This window comes from Myiozetetes cayanensis, unplaced genomic scaffold (genome assembly GCF_022539395.1).
Source record: "Myiozetetes cayanensis isolate MyiCay16 unplaced genomic scaffold, myiCay2020 scf5-8, whole genome shotgun sequence".
NCBI classification, from domain to species: Eukaryota; Metazoa; Chordata; class Aves; order Passeriformes; family Tyrannidae; genus Myiozetetes; species Myiozetetes cayanensis.
The window spans coordinates 91,211,435-91,237,262 of record NW_026087742.1 but is presented as its reverse complement, the minus strand read 5'-3'; the positions used below and the strand labels follow the sequence as shown (position 1 = coordinate 91,237,262).

General features: G+C 38.6%; 1 protein-coding gene across 17 annotated transcripts in view; it reads left to right on the top strand.

Moving 5' to 3' along the window:
* The window catches only part of MCF2L (MCF.2 cell line derived transforming sequence like), a 147,326-nt gene that overhangs the window by 94,123 nt on the left and 27,375 nt on the right, over window positions 1–25,828 (top strand). For 13 of the 17 annotated variants that reach the window (XR_007630832.1, XM_050331716.1, XM_050331725.1 and 10 more), the window contains exons 4-8: window positions 13,888–13,978; window positions 23,151–23,270; window positions 24,075–24,191; window positions 24,701–24,850; window positions 25,486–25,610. Coding sequence is in view for 16 of the 17 variants with exons in the window: in XM_050331716.1 (XP_050187673.1) it covers window positions 13,888–13,978; window positions 23,151–23,270; window positions 24,075–24,191; window positions 24,701–24,850; window positions 25,486–25,610 (603 nt within the window). In the remaining variant the exon portion in view is untranslated. Of the gene's footprint in view, window positions 1–11,565; window positions 11,770–11,933; window positions 13,775–13,887; window positions 13,979–23,150; window positions 23,271–24,074; window positions 24,192–24,700; window positions 24,851–25,485; window positions 25,611–25,828 lie in introns of those variants that run through there. The other 4 variants (XM_050331724.1, XM_050331720.1, XM_050331723.1 and 1 more) reach the window with 4 other exon arrangements.

Here is a 25,828-nt window from a genome sequence, read left to right as displayed (position 1 = left end):
ATCATAGGAAAGGACCTTTCTGTGCTCTTCAGTAGAGTTCACCCAATAAAATATTTACTGGTATAATAAATCTTAGCAGTGGCACCAGGTTTTCAAGATTCTTTTTCCCAAGTGAAAGAAGACTAGCTTACAACTTTGAAAAAGGAAAAGCTGAAACCTCTTAACCTACCTTTATTATTCCTTCTAATTTTATAGGTAAACATGACCTTGTCACCTAATACTTGTTCTGTATTATCTAAATACTGGATTCCACAAGCTTTTTCTGTGTGAACTTTCTCTTATCTTTTTCATAGTGAAATTTAATCATGAAGAGTTAAATATCTCATGGGGCACCTTGCATTTAGGGATAGAACTACTGAAAGTTGCATGTTACTAACTTAGATGACCATGGAGTAGAATAGTGCAAACAGGAGAGCTATTAGTATGTGCTCAGGTGTGTAAATGCCTGATACATGAGGACAGTAAGAAAGGATACAGTGGAAAGGGAATACCTCATTTCAATTTAAAGATACTCAGTTAACCCTGGTGCAGCTGCATATCATTAAGCAGAGAGCTGAACCATATTCTTCAGGTGGGTGTTGTTAATGTAGCAAGGTAAATTCCTGTTCTATAGATGGCTGGATAAAATATGATGTCTAATGTATGGTTTGTAGTAATCTCAAAATACTCAGTACAGTTTATTGACATAGGGTGTACTGAAAGACCACTGCCATGTCAGGAAAAAATTATGGATTAAGGATGAGTACAATAGGCAGTGGAAGGCTACAGCTAATCCTTTTATAACAGCTGTTTTGGTAGTGAAATAGATGTTTTAAAGGTATATGTGTAATACTTCTGAAGCAGGTTTTTCCTTTTAGCAGATAATATTTTTCATTATACTTGAAGTACCATGGCACTGACTGCCATGATCTAGTAACCACAGTGTGAGTTGGATCAGGGGTTGGACTTGATGATCTTGGAGGTCTCTTCCAACCCAGTTAATTCTATGATTCTATGAAGTACAAGACAGAGTTGAAATGTACCTTTTACATCCCAAATTTACCAAGGCTGACGGAAGAATATAGCATTCAGGTTTGCAAAAGGCTCCTGAAATAGCTGCCAACTGTATCCTTAAGATTGCATTTCAGGGCATTCAGTGTTCTCTTCTTTGTTCCTTTGTTTTGAAAGTATTTTTTTCTTCTTTCTATTGATCCTATTAAATGTATCAAATAGACTTTAAAAATTTGCAGTGTACCCTGAAGGCAAGTGTTATTCATACTAACTTCTCTCCATCACAGCTGTTCCTTGAAATGTCTTTTATTAATATTGTTGGAATATGAATTTACCAAATGTGTGTTGTAGAATAAGATCTTGGTCCAAAAGAAATTAATAGATAATTGCAGTGGGGGGGTAGAGGGGGGAAGGGGAAAAAAATGAAACCATACGGGATTTTTCAACATACGGTTTTGCTTCTGATAATTAGCAGTTTCTACTGCAAATTGAAAACAATATGCTGTTTATGAGAGTAAAATAGTATAGTTTTAATGCTTTTCTTTGCTGCTCATATAGGTTCATCTTTGAACAAAGAAAGCAAGCTAAAATTCTTATGGTCACAAGAGATGGGAAAGCTAATATTTTAAAAGTGTAAAACTGAATCTTAAACACCAAGTTCCTTTCAAGAAAAGTAAGAAATAGTGTCGATTAGAAAATTCAGAACAGTTTTTGATGGCCCGTTTGAGTCTCACACTGCTGATTAAATACAATACACGGGGTTTTTTTACTTGTATTCAGCCAGAGCCTTGTGCAGCCTGTCTGTAATGCCGTTCTGTCCTAATGTATGATCTTGAGCGTGACTCAGGTTATCTTGGTGTGCTCGGCAGTTTCCTGTTTTGAAAGTTGTCCCTGTCAGTTTCCTGCCTGGGAGAGTGTCCCCTTCTCTGAGATTCCCAGTGGTTTACAAATGCTTGAACACCATGTAGCCTTCTAAGAGATCTTCTTGTTTGTGGTACTGTCTGGTGTGGGGGAACTAGGGAGCCGTCCTGTTCAAGTAATGGAACAGAACGAGATGACCTTGGAAAGTGTTGATGTCTGACAGTTTGAAAGCTCAGTTGTTAGGGTTTGCTATGCTTCTGGTAGACCCTTCCTTGTTTACTACAACAGCTCCCCGTTGTTTGGGATAACACTGGAAAACTGAAAGGGAAGTGTCTGTGCTAAGCCTTCCAGTGGGTTCATATATGAGAAAACTTCACTAGTGTATGATAGGGTGGGTTTAGGTAGGCACCAGGAGAACATGCCACAGCATGGCATGGGTGTTGCTGGAGCTAACAAACCTCAGTGCAAAGGGCACTGCAGAGCACAGGGCTCACACAGCTCGCTTGGCTGTGGCGAGTCTCCTCAGCACAGATCCACCACTGGGCTCTGGAAGCAGAGGCTGCAGTGTTTGGGTAGTGCTGTGTTTTGAACTGGTGAGTCTGTCAGGGTCCAGCAGACCTTATGAAGAGCCAGTGTGAGAGGGTAACTTCATGTGTTTCTTCATTTATCTGGAAACTAAACGGGCAGTCCACCCCTAGCTAAGAGTTAACCACTTTTGTTCTATAGAGTGCCAGGGATGACCATCACCACGTAATGGGTAAGAAGTGCCAAAAAACAGATGCCCTGACAGTTCATACTGACATGCTGAGCAACAGCTTTGCCGCTTCAGAGTTTACTTCTGTCAGCTGTGCTTAATTTCCATGGTCTCCTCTTTGTTGGATTACAATCCAGGCTGAAGATATGGAACCTGTACCCTGCTGTTACCTTGGCAGCCCCTCAAATTTGTCAGTGAGAACATCCCAGGACTTCCAGCAAAATCTGTCATGCTATGTGTACCCTTCCTTTCTCAGAGCACAGCTGCCAAACAGTTGTAAATGCCATATGTTGCTGTAAGCAGACAGGAAATGTAAAGTCTTGGGTTTGAAGTAAGAGCACTGTGTCTTAAATTTAGGTGGTAGTCCAAAGCTTTTGTGTCAGATACACACTTTGGCAAGATTAGGTTAAAGACCAAAATGTTCCTTAGAACTTGAATTGTTACTGGGTTTGGAACAAATTACACTGCTTTTGGTGTCCACCCTATGAATGCCTTAAATTTGTTTTAAAACTCAGCCCTGTACAGGCAAAGCCTTTATAGTCTTTAAATCCCATTTATACCTTCAGGGTTTAGAGGATTTGAATAGTATGTATGACACACACTGTCCAGTGGTAAATGTAGTCTGTAATAAGGCAAAGGAAATGAAGCACTGTAAAACTGTGAAAGTTAATTACTAAAATGTTGGACCCTCACACAGGAGTTCTCATTAGTCCAGGATTAAATTGAAAGAATTTAACCCCCTAATTAAGTGTAAAGGCACCGTTCTAAGAACATGCAGCATTACCAGTAAGGTTGTGCCAATACTTTGTGCAGTGGCATTAATGGTTGTTGCAGTGTCCTGGAAATACATTCCAATATCATAGTTCTGAATAGGTTTAGAAAGGTTTTTGTGGAGTTGGACTTAATAGTTCTAAAATGAGGATCACATAGGCTTTCTGTTGCTCAATTTACTAAAGCTTAAACCAACATGGAGTCCTTTTGCCTTTATTGACCTATTTATCCTTAATTGCCCCTCCAGGATAACATGACCTACTTCAGCCATCTGTAGTTAAGTCTAAATGAGTCCTCAAAGTTGTCTTTCTTCAAACAGTCCTTCCAAAAGCAGCTCTGCATGACCTGAAGAAATTGCACTGTGTTTTCCATTTAGAAAATTAAAATGCTTCCTTAAAACCCCTTATTTTACTTAATTTCACACACTTAGCAAAAACTTTTAAAATTAATATTTCTTTTACCTGCAAAAATGCATGAAGGTCACTCTTATTTTAGTTCCTTGGTGAGATAAAGCTTGTGAAGGTCTGGACAGTTAGAACTAGATGATCTTTAAGGTTTCTTCCAACCCAAACTGTTCTGTAAAGTTACCATAAAAAAGCTAATGGGTACCATGGAAAGGAAATCAGTGCATGTGGTATAAGCAGATGTCCAGGCCCAGGCAGATGATGATGCCTGGACACTTTAGTTCTTATTTTAATACTGGCTACATTCCTTCAGCTTCCCTCTCCCTCTTCCCCTCCTCAAACAGCATAAGCTTTTTGGAGCAGAAAGGAGGTCAGCATATATGATGGAATGTAGCCAGTATTACTGTATTCCAGTCATTTGCATTTATTTTAAGGAGGAATTGGCTTGAAAGTGGAAGAGAGACTGATTTGAGGACCTACAGTAGCACAGGAGATAAAGAGGAGCTACAGGGACCAATGAAGGAGGATACTGATGCCCGTATCTCCGCTGCTGAGCGGGGAGATAAAAGAGAAACATGACTGTGTGCTATAAATTGGCATAAATACCTGTGCTGTCTGTTTGGCTGAGGAACACAAACAGTGCTTGAGACAGAAGCACCTCAAATAAACACATTTGGATTCGTATCTCACAATTTCAGGGGACCTACTGCTATGCAGGATAAAGACCTCTGGTTGCCTTTGGGACCAAGGCTGGAGAGCAGCTCTCTTGTTTGGGAGTTGGCACTTGCCTCATCAACACTACATCTCCAGTAGTAGCCCATTTTCCTTGCAGGTTCTTTATTGGGAGGTAGATGCAGTGAGCTCTTGTTGTCACAGTCCTCTGGTGACTGAGGAATTTTCAGATCAGGCATAGGGATGCATGGAACCACTTGTGGCTTTCTGGGCTACAGTTGTTGTGAACTTTGGATGAAAATTCCGAAGTTTTGAATTATTAATAGCTCCTTAGACAAAGCTCTTTGAAGTTGCTGTCTCATTATTTTTTCTCCTGTTTATCTGGCTTTTAAGATCTCCTGTCACTGGCACAACATCATATGTAATTATCTTGCCTATGCTTATAAAGTTGCAAAAGGTACTTCTGTGGTGTTGCTCTGCCAGGCTGTATGATTCTGCTCATTTCTTCTGTCTCATGAGCAAATTATAAACATTTGCCTATCGCATTTTTATTTATGCCACCTCACACCCAACATTGATCTAAATTCTCCTTTTCCTGCTTGCTGAGAGATTCTAAAATACAGTTTTGCGTATTTGATCATTCGCCAATCCTCAGAAAATTGTAATACAGTACCGAGTGTTTTCAGATATACCTGGGGTATAAACTAATAACAGCTGAGACCAAAAATAAGCATAATAGGATAGGAAAGAGAGGAAGTTTTTATCAGTGGTACACTGGGTAAGATTTTAGGAGAATTAGATGGCATATAGAGAAATAAGAAAAAAAGGTGCATAGTGGAGTCAGGGAACTGCATCAGACTTCTTATCTGAACCTTGTCTAATGATGAAACTTTTACAGGTTCAGCTCCAACACAAAGACTCAGATTTTCTTAATTTCCTGTGCCACTTCTTCTGTTTCTCTGAAGTGAAAGCAGTAACTGTCAAAACCAAAGCAAAGAGAGGGTCTAAATGCTGTGGGTTTTTTGAATGTACATATGAAAATACATCTATTCACAGAAGTCCAGTGTGGAATGAATTAGATTGTAGAATAGTATGCATACTATTTTATTCATAGTGATTTAGTTGTTTGGGGTTGTTTTGGTTTGTTGGGGTTTTTTTCTTTTTTGCAGGGGGAGCAGTTTTTATTTTCAAAATCAGATTTGAAGCATAAGCATCAATGAGTCATGGTTCCTCCTTGCTTACAGGTTGTGCTCCTGCTGTGGAGTGTCTCAGTATCAGCTGTGTTGGGTGAAATGCAGCTGTTACTGCCAGGAGCTTGATAGGTAATAATTTTTACTTGGCATTCATTGATTTTATAGAGACCACTAGAGGCTGCACTTGTATAACAGCACTTCTGACCGTTATTTTGATTTTGCTGGTATTCCTTCTCTTTCCTATATTTCTTCATGAACAATGGTCAGTCTTAGTTTGAGATACAGGTTACAAAAACTAAAGCCAAAATTATATTAATTCTATCTGAAATGATAGAGACGTTTTTAATCAGTGCATTCGTATTATTGCCCCATATACAGTGCCATGTGGCAGGAATAGAGTGAGCTCATAATTTCTGGTTTTTCTCATACATGTTGCTGGAATAACAACTGATACCTGATAGACCAGTTATGCACCTCAACTGAAAGTAATTCTTGTAGGAATCTGAATTGTATCACAATTGAGTGTCATCACAAGATGACAGGTCCGCTGTTTGAGCGGGAGCCAAAATGTCATACCAGTTTGCTCTGGAGGCTCAAGAGGTCTGCTAGGTAACCAAAGAGCTTCATCTGGATGTTAATAAATGCTACCCTTGTTAGGAACAACTCTGTACTCAGATTTGTTCAGTGTTCTTTGACCTCAGTTAGTCATACATCTGTGGCAGAACTTGGCACCAAACTGCTATTTTCTGTCCAACAAGTTAAATGCCGTGACAGCAACATGCAATTGTATAACAGCTATGTTTGGAAATACGTTTTCATTCTGTTTATTTTCATGGCAGATGTTTTATTTGCCACGGATATCTCAATAACAATGAAAACTTCAGATTTTCTGTCATAAAAATGGTAAATATAATATTAAAGTTTGGTAGTTTAGAACAAGTGTATTTAGTGGAAGGGTATTACTGCCCAGCTTTCAGAACACTTGTAACTTGTCTTAGGTGTGTAATCACTTTGATTATATATATTTTCATACATGTATGATATATTGCAAATTTGGAATATCACTTGTAGCATTGGTGTTATAAAGGATTATAACATTTTTTTATTTGTCAGTTTATTCTTCAGGTAAATGCTTTCAATCACTAATCTAAGTGCAGGTTTCTAGAAAACACCTAAGTAAAATCCATAATAGCAGTGGCATTACAAAGCGATATTCAGCTTAGATACTGTGTTAAAGCCTAAAGCTCAAATGTCTGGTTTATAGTTCTTTTTCAGTTCCTGGTGTCTCTAAATTGATTTAATCAGGCACCTTCTACAGAGAGGCTGGTATTAGGGACTATAAAAGCCTGTGATATTGGTGGAATGTGATATATCATGTTATTTTGATCATTTACTCAAGAAAGTTTGAGTCTGCTTTCTTCTCCTTAGAGACTGTGGTTTAAAATGTGAAGTTCTTAATTTTAGTTTTACTTCAGATCATGAGAAAGAAGCTACCATAAGATCAAAATACTTCAAGACCAATTGTGTACAAAAACATTTTAATATTATTAAGTAGAATACCTTTTAAAATTAGGGGAACATGCCAAATATGATAATTTTTCTTTTTTAAAAGCTGGTGGATTTGTTTTGGAATGAAGTGGATAAATTGACCAGTTCTGAAACAAAGTAAGCTTTATGATAATGAGCAATGCAGAATTGTAAGGAAATGAAACTGCTCTAGTCTAATTACTGTTTAGTGTCTAGATTTTATTTCACATTACAGTTGAATTTTACCTTTTTTTTTCCTTTGGTTAAGTTCATAGTCCATTAAATTCTTCTTCCCTAGGAAAAACTGCATCCTCTAGGACTTAGGTAATGATCAATTAGAATAGTCTTGGTTATCCTGTGTAAGGGGAAGAAGGAGGGCAGATGTGCAGCAAGGCTATGCCAGGTGAATTTTTCCTGCCCTTTTCCTTGATGGGAAACCAGCATGAAACTGGTAACGTGAAATGTCACCTCAGGGCTTAGCTGAATTTTTTTCTTTCATAGTTGCTATACTGGAGATTTTTATCTTGATTTGTTAAAATCATTAATATCACATTCTTCACCATCATCTGACAGCTTATAAAGGCCACTAAAGAGGTGGCTCTTCTCTGCTTTCATTCGTTACCAGAGCATTAGTGGTATAATTTTCTTCATGTGTGAAACACTGATGATTAAGAAAGTTCTTATCTCCCCTTCATCCCCTAGGAAATCATTCCTAGCAGCAACAGGAGAGATGGAAAAGTGGTCTTTGAAACGGCTCAGGTTCAATCAGTTGAAGTGTCTGAAAATATAGGATGCAAAGTTTCTCGTGGGAAACAACAGCCTCACTAGTGAAAGGTCTGGTTTCCAATGACCTGTTCTTAAGCAAAGTAACAGAGAATGCTGTTCTTGATGACTCTAGGTTGTTTGCTGATGACTGAATATAGAATGACTTCTGATTTCAAAAAAAATGATATCTGCTGGAAGCATTTTTATCATTGGGGGCATGATGGGAGTGCTTGATGTTCAGAGTGTTTGGTACCCCTATGCTCAGAGTACTGGACTGTCTCCTTGTATATGCTGTGAACCTGTTTGAGCTCCAGCTTGCCTTTTACTTCACTACATAGAATTCTTCTTTTGAGATTTTTTTTTTTTTTTTTAAGAGCTGGTCCATACAACCCTCCTGGCATGCCCAAGCATAAACCTAACTGCTGTGTGGACAGGGTGGGTGGTACCATTCCTAAGGTGATCTGTCACCATGCCTTGTATGTTTGCCCTTTTGTGGTGCAGTAGTATGACTGGAGATGAGTGGATGAAGCAATTCCAGGTCCTTCCTACATAGGTTTACAGTTGCATGCCAAAAACGGTCAGGATTTGTGAGCCACCCAAGACCCCACATCTCTTGAAGCAGTGTGTGCGTGTCACTGATGCACACTGATGGTCAGTGACAAGCTGCAGTGGGTGAGAAGGCTTTAAGAATGGGTGGTAGCAGGGTTCTGCTGCAGACACTGCCTTATGCTCTGCTCAATGCAGTAATTCTTCATGGAACGTTACTGAAGTCCGACTATGAAAACAGACTGATCAACCACCGAGAGCAAGAATTTCTAGTCTGTTTGTAGGTACAGGCAGAGGTAGTTGAGGTAAGGAACAATCCTGAGTGTAATGTAAGCCAACTGTTTAATAATAAAGCTTTAAGACTGAAATTCAGTTTTAGAAAACAGGAATTATGTAACCTAAAGTGCTGTACAGAATTTCAAACATGCGAAGGTTTGATATTTTCAAGTCTCTGGCATTTGCTTTGTTCCATTTGTATAGAGATCAATGTATACAAACAGTTTTCATACAGTGGTGTAGAAGCACACTTACTTGTGTAGTAGTTGCCACCACCCATACCTTGGAGAAATGCAAGGATCTTTCACATGGTATTTATGTAATTACTTCTTCATACCCCAGAGGGAAGTTTCATTCCACAGTCCTATGTAGTGTAAGCTTTCCCACCCTTTCCCCCAGGTGTATGATCTCATATGTCTTGCAAACAAGACAAAGAAGGGGGTGTCCCCATAATCTAAAGCTGAGGAGTCACTAAGTGGAAAATTCAGTTCCTGCTCTACAGTGGAAAACTCAGTGCTTGTTGGGCAGGTACTTCAACCTCACTGTCATCTCCTCCAAACAGTTTTACATTGGCTTCCCAGGACAGAGGGGACTGAGAAGAAAGTCTGCCCTCTGATGCATTTTCTCCTGTCCTCTGGGGCCCTGCTCCCCTTCCCCCACTTTTTACCTCTCTGACCTGGCCTTTGTGAGTTTACTGGACGCATTTCCTGCAGAGCAAGAATGGTTTCTCTGCCTGTCTAAAAACGTTCTGTTCTTTGTTCTGCTGAAAAAACAGAACAGTGCTTACCCCATGATGTTTCAGTTTTGCTGGGGAGGGTTTTGTTGGGGTTTTTTGGTGTGGGTTTTTTTGTTTGGTTGTGGGGTTTTTTGGTGGTGTTTGGTTTTTTTTTAATGTGTTAGGAGGGAAAGGAAGGAAATACTAAATTTTAATTACAAGCTTATATAAATTATGTTTCAGAAAGTACACCGGATACAAGTTAATGCGTTAAAGACAACAGAGGCTGTAAGGGAAATGATAAGAAACCTTAATACATGGGTGCTTTTGCTGAAGTTTTCTGCTGTTTCTCACTGTTTGAGTTGGTTTCCAGTCATGTACAACTCTGGCAAATTTTCTTTTCCATTCATGAGGTCCCACCTGAGTTTTTGGTGTAAAGTTCAGCCAGAATAGCTGAGTGGTTCCTAAGATGGCAGGTAAAAAATCTACTCTGCTTTTCAAACGTTAAAACAACTTTGTTTGAGAAGCTCAAGTGTCTCCTCCTTTTGGTCAAGGACTCAGATTTGACACTTAGAAGAATGATGGCCTTTGTGCCAAGGAAGTACCTTGAGAAAAATCTGCCTAAATCCCAGGCCACAGGTGCTCAGTAGCTACCCGAGCCTGTTGTCAAAAATGTCCTGCTTCATCCTGGGGCAAACAGGGGCTTCTCTGTGGTTGCAGGATGAGCTGCTCCAAAGCCAGGTCTGACTACCAGGGCCAAGAACAGGAAGGCTGTTGTGTGGAATGCAAGTACTGCCTGTTGACAAGGCAAACTGCCTGACTCCGTGGGGCAGGACCACAGCTGAGTGAATTGTCCACCCAAGGGAGGATATTGGAAGGTTGAGTGGGACATAGGGTACGGGAAACTGGGATTGGACGGTTAAGGGACTGCAATATTCAGGAAGGAGTGGGGTGAGAACTGATTTGATGATTTGACCTGACAGTATTTTAAAAAAAAAAAATTACTTTTTGAACTGTTCTTGGGTCAAGGCAGCAAGGAATTAGAATGGTTGAAGGGATGAATGGGAGAGACAAATGTAGTTGATGGTGGCAAGTTTATTGGAGAGTGATACAGAGGCATGAGAAGATGTGGGCTAAGCTGATGAGTGCAATGCAGCTGGAGCAAGGCAGGTGAAAAAGCTTTATGAGCAGAACAGGCTGTGCCCATCTACTACTGTCCTTGTATATGATGGATCTGTTTGAGCTCCAGCTTGTCTTTTTCTGCACTACATACAGTCTTCTTTTGAGATTAATTTTTTTATTTTAAAGGGCTGGTCCACACACCCCTTGTGGCATGCCCAAGCATAAACCTAACTGCTATGTGGACAAGGTGGGTAATACCATTCCTTAGGTGATCTACCACCATGTCTTGTATGTTTGCTCTTTTGTGGTGCAGTGGTATGACCGGTGATGAGTGGATGAAACAAGTCCTTCCTACACAGGCTTCCAGTTGCATGCCAGAAAAGATCAGAATCTCTCTACTCTTGCTGAGACACAGAGCAAAAACCAGAATGCATCCTCTCAACCACATGGGGGGGGAAGGGAAAAATCAGTATTGGGATAAAATGTAATAAATTTCGCTTAGGGAAAGGGGGACGGCTGGCACGCACAGTTAAATCAGGAGCCAAAGGAAAATTGAATATGTGCTTGTTACCAAATCATCCTACACCCTAAAAGAACAAGAAGGTTTTGCAAACTGTCTCATAACTCCATATGCAGGTGTGTGTGTGGCAGCAAAGAGAGGTCAGTAGAGCAAGGGTGCATTGGCAAACAGACCTGTTTTCAGTATTTACTTTTCTTGAATACGTGACTTTGTTGTCTTGATAATGTTCTCAACTTTGTTGTACACAATGTCTTAGTTTGGTTTGTTGCTTCCTGCCCACGACTTGCTGGAGCTGGATCCCAGACTCCATAGCCAGGCTTTTGCAACAAGACACTGTTGTCAAGATAACAAATATTTTTCCCACCCTGATCAGTTTGGAACAGAGCATTTAGGGTTTTTTGAGCAGCCTATATTAACAGAGTGTTAACAGTCTGAAGTCAGGTGCTCAAGACTTTGCCACTGAGTCTCTTCTAGGCAGCAGTGGGGAATCCTGTCTTTTATGTCTGAGCCTGGAAAGGAGCCCCATTCTGATTCATGCAACCACACAACATATTTGATCCTTCAGTTTGATCCAGTGGAAAAAGAAGGTTGGCTAAAGACATCTTTTGGGCTATCTTAGAGATGCGCTTTCCTTTGTCAGTTCTTCCACTTAAGTAAGCCTTGTCTTCTTTATTTTTTCTAGCATAATGATACTGAGTTCTGCTTATTGCCAGGTGTTGAGGCAGGTGATTAAGTGTGTGGAGCTGCCATCTAGATTGTCCCTGGGATACCAGCTGAGCTGATCCTGCGCTCCGGCAGAGAAATCTGATTAATGCTCTGTCAGAGGCTTTAATTTTACTCATGTTTCGCAGAAATGTCAGTAGTTTCTTAAAATATGATACAGATACTGCATTTCAGTACTCTGAGATTATGCTTCCTCTGAGGATGTATGGAGAAATTTCAGGGCTCCTGAGAACTTCTACTGAGCAGGGAAAATAGCTCTTTAAGAGTCCTAATACACTCCAAAATCCACATGAACTCCTATGGGAACAGCTGTAGCATCTTTTTAACTCCATTCATCCACATTATGGCTATGTATCCAGGGAGTTTGTTTTGCTACCTGATTATTGTGGAAAATGGTTGCTATTTTAATTTTATTTTGCTCAGTCACTAAAGGTTAAAATGCTGGGAACTTTAAAGGGGGAACTGGAAGATGTTAAAATCAATCTGGATCTCTCTTCTCCTCTTGCTCTTTAAATGAAGATAAATAAGAGGGGAAGCTTTAGTAAATCATGGAAATTTACTGTAGTGGGAAGCATATTGCTAATATAAAGCCCTGTTTGTCTGCAAGGGTTGTTCAGGCTTACAAGACAAGTGCTCAGATGTTGTTTATCAGTGTTGTCCTAACCCAGAGGCAAGAGTTAAGTAACGTGCTGAATGTGGGCAGTGAGGGTTGTTTCTAATATTCCGATATGTTAAAAGGACTGCTTAGCTTCTGAAAGAAAGCAAGTGTTCCTTTGTATTTTAAATGACTATTCACGTTTACCCTAAATATTTTGTTTGTAAATTTGAGAGATACTGCATTCTGTAAAAGAGAAGGAACAGACTGTGAGTCATGTTTAAATTTGTAATTTTGAGGAATAGCTTAGGATGACACATCTGGGTACCCCTGTTCTTCATCCTCTTAAACATCCTCTTATCATTACGCTCTCAACATAATCTTATAAAGCAAAGCTGGTATTTCCATGATTCAGCAATCTTGAAATAAGGAATCCTGACATTCTGTTGTGCTGATTTTTATATTGCCTTTTAACATATTACCATAACAAATAGATGCACAATGTTTCTAAAAGTCACACCATGCAGACAGCAGGCCTTGTAATAAATTATTTATCAGGACTAAAAATAAGCAGATGCATTAAAAAATTACCAAATACACGAGAAAACAATAAATCTGAGCCTGTCTGCCTTGTGTTTGCCTGCTGTTTCCATTTTGATTGCGATTGGCTGGCAAGGGCTGCTGCTGGCATTGCACAATTGGCTTAGATGGGGAATTACAAAACAGGAGCATTTCCCTTGATCAGGACTCGGTAGCACATGCAGCTGAGCACAGGCAAAAAGGAAAGGTCACCCGTACAGAATCTCTCCCACAGATGTTTCCATTCCAGGGAAGCGCATCTGATCTCGTGGTTCTCGTCTATGACTCGGGGTTTTTAAACGCCGTAAGGTTTTCTTGTTTCAGCGAATGTAAAAATGCACCTAGGAAGAAGTTTGCAACCTGGAAGCATATGAGAATTTCAGATGCATGGAGCAATATCATGGAATGATAGAAGGATCTGTGTTTAGAAGGAGTTTTAAATATCGGTGAGGAGGAAGACAATTCAAACAGAAGGTTAAAAGCAGATGGAAAAGAAAAACAGCTTTATTTTCATCCTGAAATTATACTGAAAACAGCATGAGGAAGGGGTTATATCAGCACCAAAACAGTGGAGAATCGAAGGGGTTTATTTTCCTGTGAAATAATCCCTTACAAGAAATGCAAAAACTGTCTTTCATGAGAAAGAATTCATTATTCAAATACCTTTTGAAACTCTGTGAAGCTCATATGGAACTGCAGCATCTTTGCAATGGTGTATAGCATACCTTTATTTAATGAAGATTCTGCACAAAAAGGTCAAGGTACTTTTTTTTAAAGCAATTTTTTAACTGCTTTTCTGAGTGAGAGAACCAGGAGTTACATTTGTATTTTCAACTAAACTTTCCCTTTTTCTCCTTTCTTCCTTCAAACTTAGTTTACGAGATGCTGGAATTGGATTTATTCTTGTCATAGATCGCAGACAGGACAAATGGACCTCCGTGAAAGCTTCCATACTGCGGATAGCAGTGAGTACTGTTTAAAATTAACTCCTTTGAAAGACTTTTCTGTGTTGAACCTTCTTCTTTCAAGTTGAAAACCAGCAAATTGGTGTGTTTGTTTTTTTTAATTCAAAAAATGCCAGCTAATAAATGATACAAAAAGTAACCAGTAGTTCTTTTGTATCCTGGCTGACTGGACCGAGCATCATGTGTCTGTGATGTGCTTGTAATGCACATCTCAGTGCACTCAGTACATCTTCCTAAGCATGCACTTGGAGAGCATGTGTGTGTGTGTGTGTGTTTTTGAATACATGCAGCGTGCAGCTGTCCCAGATGGGACGTAATATTTTCATGGACATCCCATAGAGCTTTGGGTCTACTTCTCACTATTTAAGTAAGCTTCCCTTTTAGGAAGAGAAGAGGGTGAGGGTTCTGATTAAGTTTACCACTTGTGAAAGGAATTCATATGTAAAAACTGATCATGTAATGTTTGATTTAAAACAGGGATTAATTGTAAGCACAAAAATCTCATGTGCCCTCTATGATCAGTCAACAGCACATGCTGTTACCTTGCAGTCTCCCTTTTAATTAATGCCTTAAAAATCTGAAAAATAAGTTATTAGAGGCTTTTTTTTTTTTTTTTTTTTTTTTAACAGAACTAGGCAAGGACAAATTCATGTTTATCATGTGCTTATCCTACTTTTGGTCTACTTTTTTAGTTTTTATTTGTTTGGTTGGCTGGTTGTTTTTTTTCTTGCTATCCTTGCTTGAATTGTTAGTATTAATAATCTTTCCAGTAAGGGCTGAAAAACAGAGCTGTAAGCATCTTTTCTTTAATATTTAGTTGCTGAAAATTTTTGGTTCGAGCAAAATAAAAGTCAAATCAAAACAGTGTTTGTGTAGCCTCATTATGACCAAAGAATTTTTTTCTGTATTGTAAGTTAAAAGGTATTTCTTTAAAGGTAGTACATTATTCCCACTATATGACATACTGTGAATGACTATATAATGATCTATCCCCAAATATTATATCATAATACACAAATTATATCAAATATACAAATTTTTACACAGGTAAGTATGTTAAGAACGTTACGTTATTGAAAATACACTAAGTATTAGCAAAATTTGCTTTTGCAGCTCATGTTGAAATTTTGAGATGCAGCAGTGAGTAGATTCCATTAGTGAAAACTGAGAGCATGGGATGATTAAAGAAAAAGTGCTATATCTCTGGAGGTTTTGAATCTCTTCAAAATTCAATGCTGTAGTTTCTCTTCAAGGACAGATAAGCACTGCACCGATGATGGTCTCTTTATTTGCATAATTGGGGTTGTAAGGGTCGAGGAGAACTACAGACATGTTGCTTATAACCTTAATGACAACATTTATGAAACATTCCTCCAGTGTGTGTTATTTTGCTTAGAAGCACTGTTTGTAGAACCTGAGTAACTATTCCCCGTTATAAGGGATATGTCATTGTCGTGATGGTGTTGGTGCCTAAGGGATTTGCCTGGAGAAGGGTGTTAAGTGCAGGGAACACAGCAGGTTGCAGTACTCTTGATGATGAGTTATTTTGCTTTTTCCATCTTTCCTCATTCTTCTGTGAGGTTTATTTAAAAGAGAAATCATGTTTCTGAACTGAAGTCTAGTCTCTTAGAGGCATGATTTTTTTTTATGTTTGCTTCTGTTTTTGAACAGCACTGGTGTTGGCTTTGAATTGCATCCATCAGTATATGTAGCAGTCCTCCTGTTGGGCTTCATCAGTAGTCACATCAACCCTGAACACTTGAAAATTTTATCTTCCTGTTTCAAAAGAAGATATAGAAAATTGTTGTCCATCATTTCTTTACTATAGGATTTGCAATAAATAAAATTAATACATTTCAGCTGTGTTCCTTAAAAAAAAAACAAAAACAAAACACAAAAAACCCCAACACACCAAAAACTAAACAAAAAAAACCAAAACCAAATACAAGATATGTATTTTGTGCCAAAGTCATGAGGTCCTATTGATGGACAAGGTTTTTTTTTTCCTCCTAATATCTAATCTAAAAACCTACCTCCTTTCAGTTTGAAGCCCCTTGTCCTATCACTCTCTACCCTTGTAAAAAGTGTCTTTGTTTTTTTTTGATTGCTAAAGCTGATTGCTGTGTGTTAGGATAAATGTCTCATGTTATTTGAGAAAAGAGTTGTGGCTGTTGTGTTATTATGTTGTAGTTTCTGCAGCATCCTTTCTACCATCTTTCCTGATTTTCCTCTTACCATCCCAAGGGAGTTGACCCTCCTGATTTGTGAAATCAGAAATGCCAGCACAGAGTGCTGTGGCTGGAGCATCTGCCAATCACTAATAGTTTGACAACTGTAGGAAGTCCATTTGTAAGCACTGAGCAATGATGAACTGAATCTGTATTTCATGAAGATACTTAAAGGTTGCTGTAGTCAAGACTGTGAAGCTGAGGTAAACCTATTTTTGCAGACACAGTGGAAGGTCAGTGTCTGCCCTGCTTGCCCAGGATGACTGCTGCTCAAGCACATACAGGACAGCGGGACTGAAAGCACAACCAGAGGCACTGGGCTGAAAGATGGCCCCTCCTTTCCTGAGATGTGACAGAGATTGTGGCAAGAACATGCCCAGGCATGGAGGCTTTGCTGTTGATATACTCTATTTGATGAAGTTGCAGTGGGTAGGTGGCCCAGGAGATTGTCCATAGCAAGTGCAAGACTGCAGACTCTGTGGCTTAAGAGACACTGCAAACAACATTTTTTTTATTATAATTTTTCCCTTGATTTAGCTAAAGTGAACAGCCTAGGAAGAATCTAGTCTACTAGAGTAGTCAGGCTGAGAGGTGGAATGCTGGTAGAGATTCCAAAAGCCAAGTTTTGTGTTGTTTCGTGTGAAGTCTTGAGAGTCTTGTTCCTAGAGAGGCAGTAGAAATTGAAAGGTATTACAGGAAAAATATTGAAGTGAACAATAATATAATTAATTATCAATTGATAATAATAAAAAGAATAAGGAACAACTGCAAATTGTTCACTCTTATTACACTTTTTGTGGGGATACAGAAGTTCTTGAACTTTTTGCCCTGTCAGCTGCAGTGGTTCTTGTAAATTTGTATTAGAATGTTCTGTTCTCAGCTAAATACAGTGTAAGGAGTATAGAGAAACACACAAGACATTGCTGAACATTGTAGCTCCTGTTGCTGAGCAAGTGGGTAAGCTCACAGATGAGTGTGCAAGGAGGAGCAGTCATGTAACTTGATAATATCAACAGCTCTGTATTGTCCCAGCTGAAGCTAGGTGAATGACAAATGCCAGACAAATTGATCCCCTTTCTTTCCATGCAGTCAAAAATTACTCTTTTAATTCTCTTTTTATTTCTCTCTCCTAGTGTTACCATACCCAAACAAGCAATATTCAATCTGCAATTGTAGGAGCAAGGCTCTGTACTAGTCATGGTGTTTTAGGGTTTCACACTGCTCTCTTCATAGTTCCAGTGCATTTTCTTAAAAAAATGAAACCTAATCCTTACATTGTCTCGTCTTGTCTCATCTTCCTCCATTCTGAGGGAAAAGTTAAAGTGTGAACTCATACTTTTAGACAAACAAAAAACTGTACTCAGTATCATTAAAAGTTTTACCATAGCCATCCATCAGCCTCATCTTGAAGGTCTAGAGAAAATAAACTTCCTTAACTTGATGCTTAAGGGGCAACTGATTTTGAGGAAGCAGTTAGTATGGAGGTCACTTGGGTGGTAGTGAGGAATTTTTATCCGGTTACAAAACTTCGCAGCTATTTCTAAACATGACAAGAAATGGGTTTTATTCAACCTGCTGGAGAGGAACTTTGCTTTGTGATTTACCATCTTTAACTAAGGATGCATTGCATGCAGATTTCATACCTTCTGTTTTGGACTGCACTGTCCAGAGCATTGCTTTTCTTAGCTGTTTGTGAATCAAAATGCAGTCACTGTAACAGAGGCTTAGCCCAATAGTTGCTTTGAAGATTGGGGCCAAGACTGTTAGCTGGTAGGAAGAGACCAAAAGCCAATGGAGAGATTAGAGTGTTTAGGCTGGACTCGATCTTGGAGGTCTTTTCCAACCTAATGGATTCCGTGATTTTGTAATAACAGCCTAAACTCTGCAGGAGTCAGGCAGTCCCATTCTTGTGCTGTCTGGAGTCTTATCATTGGTTTGACATCCAAGGTGGGAATTTTCTTTCAGTCTCTGGTCATGTTTCTCATTTTGCTTGGATTCAAAACAAGAACTTGGCAGTATGATGAAGCTAGAACAGTATTTGTATTAGTTTTGTGGCTATTGATATGAATGAGTCCAGTAAGTGATAAATGAAAAATTTATCTTGAGACTAGTATGTTTTTGTCTTGTTACTTTGGATGTTTTGAGCCTACTACAGGTTAAGGTACTTTTGCAGTTGTCCTGGTATAGTTAGCCATTTTTCCTTTTTACTACATTTTTTTTTTCTAATATGTAAAAAGAGATAAGTGAGTCACTTAAGCTCTGAAAACAGGATCATAACATCACAAGCATTAAACACAGATCTAATGCAAAACAGTTCAATGCTTTTAAAACTAGATTTTAAACTGCTGCTTTTATGAATCAATTTAATTCAAGGTTCTTTCCTGACAAGAAGTCTGTGTAAGAGACTTCATTCTAGCCAGGAATAAAGAGTATTTATTAGCTCCTTTATATACAAAAGTATTTTGGAAAGAAGTGTGCTGTGGCTTATGGCATGTTAGTGAGTGCAGAAGGAAAAACACCATCACAGTGTTTTGTAATGTGTGTATATTGAAGCTGGTCAGAAAATGAAAATTAGCGTTGTTCCAAGTATTTTGAGACAGAACTACTAAAACTGAGTCAAGTGTTAACTCTTTGATGGCTCACATGGTTCTGATATTTCTGAAAACTGGGTTAACTTCAGGGTCAAGGGTCAGTACGGGTGGTGGTACAGACAGCCTCTACCATCAATAGTCTGTGAAGAAAACTGATAGTTAGGATTATATGCAACTGCCTTGTGGTCCAGAGGAGGCCACAAAGATGATCAGAGGTCTGGAGCACCTCTTGTATTAGAACAGGCTGAGAGAACTGGGGTTGTTCAGGTTGGAGAAGAGAAGGCTCCAGGGAGACCTCATTGCAGCCTTTTGGTACTTAAAGGGGGCTTAGGAAAAAGAGGGGGACTGATTTTTGACACAGGCAGATAGTGATAGAACAAGAGGGAGTGGTTTTAAACTGAATGAGTCGAGACTTACGTTACAAGTTAGGAAGACATTCTTTACTGTGAAATTAGTGAGGTATTGGAAAGGTTGCTCAGAGAAGCTGTAGATGTTAATGTAGTAAAGAAAGACACTTGTGGGGGGGAAAAAAACCAACCAGCTTTTCAAACACACAAGCCCTTCTTCAAATCACAGTGAGGTTCATTGACTTCAGTGAAACAGTCCTTGAAGGCCCTTTATTTGATGGCACTACTAAACATACATGAACATTTTTTGGTGCTTAACATTTGGCACAGCATTATTGAGGAGTCATTGTTTGCTCTGTCTGCTTAGCATACAATGCCTTCAAACAAATATGCTGCTGGACTGGAACAGCAGTTGTTTTGTTTTGTTTTGTTCTCGTGTTCAGGGTGAAGTTAACTGGTCAATGAAGTTCACAGGCATTTAAGGAATATCTCTTACATCATAGTATTGTATCTTCAAGCCAGGACTTCAGAAAAAAAAAAAAGTTTTAGTAAAAATGGTAGTATTTGGACAGTGCAGATACACCCAGAGGGTGGTTGGGCACTGGAACAGGCTCCCCAGGCAAGCGGTCACAGCACCAAGCCTGACAGAGTTCAAGAAGTGTTTGAATTATACACTCTTAGGCACATGGTGTGACTCTTGGGGATGGCCCTGTGCAGGGATAGGAGTTGGACTCAATGATCCTTGTGGGTCCCTTCCAACTCAACATATTCTGTGATTCTGTGAACTGTAATTGCTGGCACAGGTCCAGCATTGTTTACTGTAATAATCCTCCCTTTTCTTTTTGTTGTTTCACAAAGATCAATTTGCAGATTTGACTCCTAGCAACAAGAAGCAGAGGAGGCATCATTTTTAAGACTTGAGGGTTTTTTGATGGAAGAAAAACCCAAACCAAACTAAATAGGAGGCAAACTAGTGGAGACAAGATGCTATTGTAGACAAAGTTAGTGTAATCTAGAATTTGAGCTTATTCAGAGAGAGGGGAAAATTCTGACAAGCCTCAAATGGGAATTCAAGTGATACAAGACTGTGTTGACTTCAACAGCATTGTTCTGTGTAGACACACAGAGATGGACAATAATTGTAATGTGTATTCTCTGTTCTCTCTGAACTGAACGCTGTACTTAATTTTGTCATGCAATTAAACTCAATTTGATCAGAGCTAATACAAAGTTCAGAAAAAATTGCCGTCACGTTTCTTTTGGGTACTGCTGTTTGCTTCAGTAATAGACTAAATATTACAGAATAACATCTTGGGTTGGGAGGGACCTTGAAAGACCATGTGGCCCAACCTTTCATGGGGAAAGGGAGCCCTGATGAGATTATCTAGATGCAACCCTGTGCAGTTGCATTTTGAAAACCTCCAATGATAGGGATTCTACTGCGTCCCTCAGGAGTTTGTTCCAGTGAATGATTGTTTTGCTGTTAAAAAAAAAGAAATATATATTTCTTATATGGAGATGAAGAGAGAGCCTCTGTCCTCTTTGTAGCTACCCTTCAAGTGGCAGCTGGAATACTGTGATGAGGTGCCCCCTGATGCTTCTTCATCTCTTGCTGGGCAGGTTCTCCAGCCCTTGGGTCATCTTCACAGCCCTCCTTTGGACCCTCTCCAGTCTCTGTGTTTTTCTTGAATTGTGGGTACCACAACAGGACGCAGCACTCCAGGTGTGGCTGGACAAGTGCTGAGCAGAGTGTGATGATCACATCTCTGTCTCTGCCACTCACAGCCCTGTGGACGCAGCCTGGGATCTGATTTGCTGTGTCTGCCGCAGTGGCACACTGCTGACTCCTGCTCAGCTTGTTGTCCACCAGAAGCCCCAGGTCCCTTTCAGCATATTTCCTCTGAAATGCTCAAGTGAAAAATCTAGACTACGGTCACAATGTGTAAAAGTGAGAATTTAAAGTTAGAATGAAGAAATTTATTACTTGTACATGTACCTTAAATTTCCTTTTACTGCTTGGAGTCTTTATGTTTCATAATTTTATGCTGTCTTTGTGTTTCTAATGTATCTTCCCAACTTGAAGCTAGCAGGCTGGGCATTTCCCAGCACTCTGAGTGAGGCTAAAGGGATTGCAAATATTTGCTGCCATAAACAGTATGTCAGGAAGTCATATGGTAGGGTAGATATCTCACAAGAAAGCACCTTTTTATTTTTTTCCAAAACGTGTTATCTGAAAGATATTTCTTGTTGGAGTTTTTCCTTCTGAAATTTTGGCATTGCCATTGAATAAACTTTATATTTTGGAAGTTAGAGGTGAAAAGTAACAGCTCACTCAGATTCCAAACACTGCTGTTACAGATCCAAAATAAATTGGCATATCTGTTGAATGTGTGAAATAAATAAACTATACAGCTATCATTCTAAAAAGATTATTGAGAAGTTATAATTTAAAAAATCTTTCTGTTCTGGTAATATCTCTTAGTATGAGCAAAATAATTTTCTTATATAAATTTGCAGTTGTCCCTTGTATGATAATTCAGAAAAAATGGTAAAAAAGGATCATCTTTTCTTGTTCTTCTGAATATAGTGAGTAATTTTGTATAAAAAGTTTTTGTTCTGATAACTGTGGGTTAATTAGCCTACTAATTTCACTAGTTAGTAGCTAGTTTTTGTGAACAGGGTACTTTTTTAATGAACTTTACAGTTCAAGGATGAGGAACTACTGAGGATAGTCAGAATTACCTGGATTCTGTTCCCAGCCCTCAGACTTCTTTGGGACTGAACTACCATGCTTTCTAGAAAATTTGGACATCACTGAAATGGAGACAGATTAAGAAGCTCAAACCTTTAAGGTTCCCTAATTGAATTGAAATCTTCATTGTATACTGAATATCTGGGGAACTACAATGAATCTCTGAAGTTTTCCAGAAAGTTTTGAACTACTTTTCCCTTTAAAAGTTTATCATTTGCAATGCTAAGTACCTGGAACCCTTGGAAATTTCAAAATTAATATTAAGTCACTCATCAACCATCCAGATACTAACAGTTCCTACCATACCAACAGTTCCAACCATCCAGATACTAACAGAGCATAGCATAACAGCTCCTTCAGTCACTGGGGCTTTTTTGTTGGCTTTTTTCTTTTTTTTTTCCTTCAGTAACTCAGTTTGCTAGAAATGTGAAATAATTTCTAACAGTATAATGAAGAAAATTGCATACTTAATCATTATAATGATCATTTCTTCAGTGAGTCTAAGTGCCTCCCTACAGTAGAAATACTGAATAGAGGAGAACATTTGCATGTTTTCAAGAATGGCTAAATGCCAAAAATGCAAGCCTCTGCCATAGCAGAGGTTGATTTTTAGTAATTTAATGCTATTTTTTTGTTTCTCTTGTGTTTTCCTTCTATCACTTGTAGAACCAGGGAAGATCCATCAGACTACCAGTAGGAAGATGATGAGAGAAGCCACAGCTGTTATGCTTGATGTTTAATTTTACTTTTGTCTACAAAATTAAAGCTTATTTCTAAGCTACTGCCTGAGAAATTCACTCTCTGTGGCAATAAGTTGTGTAGGCAACTGGCAAGGTAGCATATGCACAAATTAGAAATCTGTTGTTAGGTGTTCAGGGAATAAAGGAGATTTCTCCTGGCACCTTCTATTAAAGAGAAGATAAAATACCCATAAAAGTATTGCTGTTAAAAAAATACTAAGCCACTCCTGTTTGTTCATTAGCCTCCTTGGGTAGGTTGTGATCTTAGCTGAAGAGCAGTACAAGCCAGCCCTGAAAAAAATTGATTCATAGAGAATAGATCCCTGTTCCCAAAGACAAGTAAATGTCTTTTGAATGAAGCTCTTTGTACTAGTCATGTAACTACATGATTGGTCACCCCATTATGGGAGGCCTTTGATACAGTTGGTTCGTGGTTTATCAGGGGCTTCTCCTTGCTCAGAAATATTTTCTGGAGCTGAGACACAGAAAATAACAGACTAAACTTACTTTGCAGGCATCTTTCCCAGGAAACCTGCAACTGGTCCTTGTTCTGCGCCCAACAGGATTTTTTCATCGAGCTCTCTCGGATATTGCTTTCAAATTCGGCAAAGATGAGTTTAAAATGAAAGTACCTGTAAGTAATCCTCTGGTTTCACTTTACTACCAGGAATCTGTAAAAGTACTTAATGTAGCCAATGAGGACCAAAAAATACCCACCGAAAAGCCATGTTTAAAGGCAGTTCTAGTAATTTTAGCTAATTCATGATGATTTGTTCTTGAAAGAGCATGTGAATTTTGAGGCAGATGCATTTCCTGTGGACAAATGCTATGGTTTCTGTCATTTGAGCAAACATACAATGGATGCTTTTGTTTTATTGCCAGTATACCCACTGATTGTACTTTTGTTTGCCAAGGTACAGCATTGATATTTTAAAATAAACTTTGAAACTATATAAGCTAATGATACAACTTTATTTTGCTTGTCAGATGTAAATTTCAAGCTGAAAAGTAGTCTTTAAGATACTTTTCCCCTGTCTTTCAATTAGTTTGTGGAATCAGTCCTTACATGACAAATCCATGTAGAAACTATTATTCTCTCATGGAGACCCAGGACAACAAGGAAAAATTGGGAAGAAGTGAATGTTGCTCTTAGAAAATAGCCAAGTATGGTTTATCAAGATAAAACAACCTGGCAGTGTAATTTATGTTGTATATACCGTAAGCCTTTTCTCTAATATGCCTGGTGCTCATGCTTCTATTCAGTTACTTACATTTACATCAACTTCAACTGAAACAACTGTTGTTTTTCTATACCCAAAGGAAATAGTTCCATCACTTACTTCTATATTCAAGTGAATTTTCTCTGTCGATGGCTTAGAATCCTTAACGAGGGACTTGGCACCACTGATCACGTTCACTTCGTTCTCTCCTGCTGCAGATCATAATGCTGGGCTCAGTATCAGAACTGCAGGGTTACATTGATAAAACACAATTAACAGAAGATCTTGGTGGCACCCTGGATTACTGCCATAACAGATGGCTGTCCCGTCGCACTGTAAGTCTTAGGTTTTGTTTTAACTTTTCAGTTTAATGAACCCTTCTGTTTTATACCCTGTCATTTATAAAACAGATTCCAAGTGATGCAAGTTGACTTGCTCAAGAGTGAGAAGATGTTCCCAATGGTACTTAGTCATCTTAGAGAAATAATATGAGTAATAACTTGGGAGTGGTTTTCTGAACACTTGGAGCAAAGGAACTACAGTGTATTATTGTGTTGAGGTTTATTGGTTTTGCTACAAGAAGGAAAAAGCTCAAGTTGTAAAATAACTCCAGATTATAAAAATATGAAGAAGATACACCTGATACAAGCTTAAGAAAAATATACAATTAAGGAATTAATGGTGACGGTATCTGTTGCTTGCAAAATTATACTTTCACTATTTTTCAGTCTTGTAATTCATCTGTTTGGGTTTGTTTTGAGAGTTATATTTTCTGTGTATGTGTTTGTTTGTACATATGTGTGTGACAAGCTCAAAACATCTTTAATGCTTTTTATTCCAAAAGGCTATAGAAGGTTTTGCCCAAAAGGTTAAGCAAACAGCTCAGATTCTTCAGTCCTTTGGGACTGAGCTGGCTGAAACAGAACTACCAAATGATGTGCAGTCCACCAGCTCCCTTCTTGCAACACACACAGAAAAAAAGGACAAAATGAAGGTATGTAATTTTTGTAAAGACTCTGTCTTATAGTTAAATTGTGTTTTAAGTTATAGCTAGCAATGTAAATAGGAAATATGGGGCATGTTAATAGAAAGTAACAATGTTAACCACTGAAATGGTGTTGAACTTACTTGTTTTGATGTTAAAAATCCTTTTTGCATTCAAAAATGACATTTCTTGAGGCTAAGTTTATGTATGTACAAGTGCATAATGATTTGTATGTGCAACAGTAATTTCTTTGTAAGTATGGTGTGTCTAATATGTACTTTTGTTTGCAACAGGAAATTTGATTGTATTTGCATGCACATGAAAATGTATGGCCTTTTGAAGCATTAACAAATGTTCTTTCAAATAGGCTTAAATGAAAACTATTTGGTGGTTTCAAAATGGTACATCTAAAATTTTTTAGATATTTGTAGCCTAAGGCGACACTAGAAGGCTGTCTACCATTCAACTCAGTTACACTGGGATGTTAAGATGGTAACCTTGGAAAAAGATTACATTTTTCATTTACTGTCATTGTCAAACACTGCTTTTTAATCAGACTGTGTTTGCTCTATTGCTGTTAAAATCCTTCCAGTGTGCTTAAAAAAAAACACCACCACACAACTTTTGGGGATTTTGTTTTGTAGGAGGACATCAGGGTAGCAGTAGAACAGGGAGGTGATATCCTTGGAAGTATAACAAAACCAGTCACTGAGAATCCTGAATACAAACTGAATCAAGATCAGCTAGACAATCAAACAACGGTTGAAAGGTGAGAGGTGTGAAATATTGAACGTGCTGCTCTTCTGGGATTTTTTTGACCCTTCCCAGCTCTTTTGCTTAGGTCCATATGCATGCTTTGCAAATAAGTAGATGTTGCAAGGTGAACATTATAAAATGTTTCAAAAACAACTCCTCTTGTCAGATCTGTCCTGAGCAAAGTAATGTCCACTACTGGATCACCTGACTATAAGGAAAGGAGGTTGGAGT